General features: G+C 34.0%; 1 protein-coding gene across 2 annotated transcripts; it reads left to right on the plus strand.

The window, feature by feature from the left end:
- Window positions 806-5,507, plus strand: LOC109334187 (protein PHR1-LIKE 2-like). 2 transcript variants are annotated; one of them, XM_019569804.1, is made up of 6 exons: window positions 806-1,278; window positions 3,514-3,590; window positions 3,675-3,729; window positions 4,343-4,421; window positions 4,523-4,592; window positions 4,795-5,507. In XM_019569804.1, exons 1-6 carry the CDS (start codon window positions 1,080-1,082, stop codon window positions 5,260-5,262), a joined length of 948 nt encoding a protein of 315 aa, XP_019425349.1. In that variant the 5' UTR covers window positions 806-1,079; the 3' UTR covers window positions 5,263-5,507. The 2 variants fall into 2 exon arrangements, with proteins under 2 accessions (XP_019425349.1, XP_019425350.1); XM_019569805.1 differs by having other exon boundaries at window positions 4,352-4,421.

A 5,507-nucleotide genomic window follows, 5' to 3' on the forward strand; every position in this document is an offset into this window, starting at 1 on the left:
TATAAATAAAAAGACATTTTAATCCAAATTAATAATGTGTATTAGAAATGTAGAAAACAAGGGACAGAACAAATCACAAAAATACAAACATAGGTAAGCAGACCCTACAAACTAACATTGTTTTCTGTAAATTATTACAAACTAACACATGATAGTAATCACTAAACAAAGATAAACTCAACAACATCAATCATCACCCAAAGTTGACCATCTAAAAACCCATCATTCAGCTTCATTTTTTTAATCTTTTCCAAAATAATTGAAACTACTCTACAAACTAAACCTTAATTAAAGGGATATAAACAAAGAATAGAAACAAGTTTCATTCATTGTCAATTGCGGAAGGTGAAGAAATATTTACATACAAATAAACAATAAAATCTTTCCAACACATTAAAAATTACTTTTATTTAAAATTTAGTCCCAATAAAATATTAACAAAACATTAAAAATTAATTTTAATTAGAATTTAGTCATAAACGATAGTACCAAAAAACATACACATAAATATGATATATTTCCTGGATGCAATATTTGTTGAAATCAGCAATCATACATCTCGAAAATGATTATTTCCTTATCCATAGAGTGAGGAAATATCTTTTATAATATAAAAAAAAATATGATATATCTTTTAATTAATCACCCAACAATCCACATTCAGTGACTCCATCTACTTGCATTACAGCCCAAAGAAAAGGACCCAATGATATAGACACAAAATAAAAAGAAAATACAGAGAAAGAGAGAGAAAGAGAGAGAAAGAGACAGCAATAATAGGATAGACCCACAGAACATAGACAACAACCCTTAAATTTTCCCTTTCTTTTCTTCTTGTTTGTGTTTCATAGAAAGAGTAGAAAGGGACAAGATCCCTGAAAGGTGTGCCACTATTAACGTCATCTTCTTTTTCACTCTTACCTTTTTTGTTTTTCACCCTTCATTTTTCTCTGTCTTCAATCTCACACATACCCCTCAAATCTCAAAAAGATTCTACCTTTACCACAAAATCCATCATTTACACACTTTTCCCTTTCTGGGGTTCTTGAATTTTTCTCCATTTGACAAGAAGAACAGCCATGTTTCCAAGAATGATACACCCCATTGATGGGCTCGTTGAAGATGTTCAAGGTGGTTGTGGTGGTTCAAACCTCTCTCATAATCATAAGGGAGATCCATGTCTGGTTCTCACTGCTGATCCAAAACCTCGACTTCGTTGGACACAGGACCTTCATGAACGGTTCGTTGATGCTGTTACTCAGCTTGGAGGTGCTAGCAGTAAGTGTCTTTTCCCTTTTAATCTTCTCTTAATTTTAGTTCAGTTTTCCTTCTATGGCATATGTGAAATTTCCTTTGCCTTTTATTTCTTTCATGAAAAAATTTGGTAGACTTTAAGTCTTGGCTTAGTTTGATTTGTAAATTGTGTATTGCTGGGATATGCTTTGAAATGATCCACCTTTGACTTTGAGGAGCATGGAAAAAATGAGAGGATTTCTGTGTTATGACTCTAAAGTTATATGCAGTAACTAGAATTTTTAGTAAGAATTGCTAGAACTCCATGCACTTTTAGATGCTATATTAAATCTTTAAATGATAAAAGGGAAGTTATTTGTCTATTAGGAACAAGTCAAGTAATGACGGACTGCAAGAACTGTGCCATAATCTTTAAGAATGGCTATTTTGCTAGTGATATTAAGAAGTTGAAACTCATTCGAGTTTCGGATATTAAAAAGTATTTGTAGGAGCATTTGTTGCAAAGGAGTATAGACTCAAACAATGCAATGAAGTTGGGTGAACATTTTAAATTCAACTTTGAAGATCTTTAATGTTTAGATCTTACACTCCCTGTTTGTTTGGCTATTATGGATTTTAAATTTTGAGTTTGTTCGGCTATTATTAAGTATATAATTACTTTTGAAATGATTAATACAATTATTTTTCTGGAAAATTTGCATGTGTCACTTGATAAATTTGCTTGATTATATAGAGTTGTAGCCATGTTTTACAAGGTTGTCAATAGCAGCCATACATTGTTATAATGGAAGAGCAGCCAAAAGAGCGCTTATAGGAAAACATTATATAGTTGTGGCATGGAGCACCGTAAACGTGAGATGTAATAGCTAGCATGTTTTGTCATAAACTACTTTGATTTTGAAACTGCTGGTGCTGACGTTTTTTCTGGAGATCAATTGATTCAATTCAAACCTTGTTAATTTACTCGAGAATAAATCAACCCTGATCTAATGCATCACTTGCTTAGCAAGTAATAAACGATTTATTGCATTGCGTAGCCAGATGCATTACTTGTTGAGCACAGTTACACCTTCTCTTATCCTTTCAAGCATGATTCTTAAGGGCCAGGTATTGTGTTGTGTAGACAAACCAAACCGAGCCGATACAACCCTAAATGTACTCCACTCACTTCAATGAAGTATGAGAGTGTGCCAGTATCAACGGCTGCATTTCTTGTATATCTCTTAGGATGAGAATATGATTGAAGTCTAAAACTATTGCCCAAGGTTTTTTTCAAAAGCAATTCAACTTCAAAATTGTCTTAGTTCCGATTTAATACTGATAATATTATATATGTACATTCAATGTAGAAGTCAATCAATACAGCACTACAAGTTTACATCTTCTTTCATGCCCTACTTTATTCACATTCATTACTAAAATTATATTACAATTTTTATGAACATTAATTGTCTTTCATTTTGGAAACAAAATCACTTCTAAACAAGGCAAAACAAAACATTTTTGCCAAAAACCAAATTTTGAATCACAATAAAATTAAGTTGGGATTAGATTAGGGTTTCAGTTTCGATTCCTCAAGATCTCGTAAAAAAAGATGAGACAACATTGTTGAAACGAAGTCCACTTCGTTTCAACAATGTTGTCTCATCAAATATGTGATCACAAGATTGATATTTAGATGTTTTTTGATAGACCAGTGAGATGAATCATGAACTAAACTTTAGGGTGCACGAAAAAATGATAATAAAATATATTTTTTAACGTAAAATATGACATAACTCATTTGTTTATGCTCAAATGTGATTCTAGGATGTTGAATATTTAAAATTAACATTTTCATAGACTTCACATTAGAAAGGCCAAGACTTTTTTTGCTTGTGAATTGTGATTGTCTTGAGATCATTAGTTAAGACAGACTCTCGATGATATGACAAACATGAATACCAACTAAATTTTATCATATTACATGATTTTTGGATGGTTTGAATGGGTGGTATGTGATACTATGATTCGATATATTTGCATTCTTAGTATAACTACACTTTTTTAAATTTACAGTTGAGATATGAATATGAAAGTACTAATAATCATGCATCTATGTCTGTTGAGGCTTATAAAATATCCTAACTTCACTTGTTTGTGAACTTGCTATTAAAGCCTACTTTCCAGTTTCCATTTTTGACTTGCTCCTGTTGGAACTTTCACGTGTATGTTATCATCAATATCATATTCTGATGAGTTTCTTGATGTTATCTGCAGAAGCTACACCAAAAGCAATCTTGAGGACTATGAACGTCAAGGGTCTGACTCTATTTCATTTAAAGAGTCATCTTCAGGTCTCTTTAATTCTTTATATAATAATGATCTGGCCTATCTTAGGCTTTGTGATGTAAATGAAACTTTTCCTTTCTGCATTGCAGAAATACAGGCTTGGCAAGCAATCAGGAAAAGATATCAGTGAGGCATGCAAAGATGGTATGGTTGTCACTTGTCATTCCTCTCCGAACATTCCATTTATGTTCCTCTCATCTGAATCTTTCCTATCCTGGGTGTTTTTTGTTCTGTCCAATGTTTTCAGTGGAGTCTTTTTCTTTTCCCTTTCCTAACGGAAAGGCTGCACCTGGAATTTTAATCTGAATGAACTAATGGCACGATATATTACTGATACACATTGGTGTGGAACTGTCCATGTAGAATTGCAATTAGGGAATCTTGTTGGATATTTTTCCATTTATGAAGCAACTTAGCCAAAGATTTGGTAGAGTAGCTAGCCAAGTTAATTTATGGTTAACCCATTAAATTACTCATTGATTTTGAACCGTTACTAACCATTCTATGTTCACTTTGGGTGACTGTCCCTAAATTGGGAGAAACTTTGCCAAGGCTTCCTAAATTGTATAACAATCAACAAGTCTTTACCGACTAGATAAGATTGGCTACATGGATCTAACAACCTTAGAATGTGTTCTCGTAAATCATGTCTATCTACAAACCTTTTAAATCTAAAAACTTCCTAAATTGTAAGTTTAGCTAATTTTTTTGTTTTAGTCTTGGATTTCTGATAACTCTTGTTGAAAATTTATGGAAGGAATGTCAGGCTCTTATCTTTTAGAAAGCCCTGGTAATGATAACTCTCCTCCAAATTTGCCAGCTTCCGATACAAACGAGTAAGAACTTTCATTAATCCTTGAAAGTCATTTTGTTTTCCTGTGGATGTTCAGTGGTCTTGAATTACCAGATTTAGGGAATAATTAATGTTCTGTCGTAGGGGTTACGAAATCAAGGAGGCATTAAGAGCACAGATGGAAGTGCAAAGTAAACTACATTTGCAAGTGGAGGTAAATTTCATTTTCCTAGTGCAAGTGATGTATCCAATATGGCTTAATGAATTTTTACCAAATTGGTTGGTATTTTAAAGGTAGTCGAAAGTTGTACATTGAATTGAAGGAAGTTGCGACTTGTTAATTTGTGAAGAAATTCTTCTGAAAACATTTTCCTGATAATGCATACCGATAACAATAAATAATGATTTCACTGTAGGCAGAGAAGCACGTGCAAATTCGCCAGGATGCAGAGCGGAGATACATGGCCATGCTCGAAAGAGCTTGCAAGATGCTGGCTGATCAATTTATAGGTGCTACTGTTACAGACACAGATAGCCAAAAGTTTCAAGGAATTGGAAGTAAATCACCAAGAGGTCCCATGGTTGATGCTCTCGGCTTTTACTCCATGTCATCGGTTGAGGTGGTCGGAGTGCACCTCCCGGAAGAAGAAATACCACCAAGTCTCCCACCCCAACGGGGTGATTGTTCAACCGAAAGTTGCCTAACTTCACACGAGACTTCCGGAGGAATCGGTTTTGAAGGAACTCAAGGTGGTGGAAAAATAAGAATGTTGGGCATGGAGTCTATGGCAGCACCTTTGATATGGAGTGAAGCTAAGATGAGAACTCAAGCCATCAATGTATCACAAGGTAACCCTCATGGAATGAGTAGGTATGGCATGTAAGGATGAAAGGTCTATACTTGATGGTTCATTCCTTTATTTATAGGGTAGGTACTTGAATTCTCTGACATGTTTCCTTGTCTTGTTAATGGAACTAGGAAAAGAGGTGTTATGTGCACTTATCCCATGTTGTCAATCTACACTTATCCCACGTTGTAAATTCAAACTACTATGTGATTTGATGATTTTTATGGATTCATTATGGCTTATTGCTTTAATGCTAAATAGGATGACCTTCTTTGTCTCCA

This window comes from Lupinus angustifolius, chromosome LG19 (genome assembly GCF_001865875.1).
Source record: "Lupinus angustifolius cultivar Tanjil chromosome LG19, LupAngTanjil_v1.0, whole genome shotgun sequence".
NCBI classification, from domain to species: domain Eukaryota; kingdom Viridiplantae; phylum Streptophyta; class Magnoliopsida; order Fabales; family Fabaceae; genus Lupinus; species Lupinus angustifolius.

Coding starts and splice junctions, on each gene's coding strand:
- LOC109334187 (XM_019569804.1), top strand. CDS start 1,080: ATGTTTCCAAGAATGATACACCCCATTGATGGGCTCGTTGAAGATGTT. Junction 4,422..4,522: donor CCAGCTTCCGATACAAACGA/GTAAGAACTTTC, acceptor GTTCTGTCGTAG/GGGTTACGAAATCAAGGAGG. Junction 4,593..4,794: donor AACTACATTTGCAAGTGGAG/GTAAATTTCATT, acceptor ATTTCACTGTAG/GCAGAGAAGCACGTGCAAAT.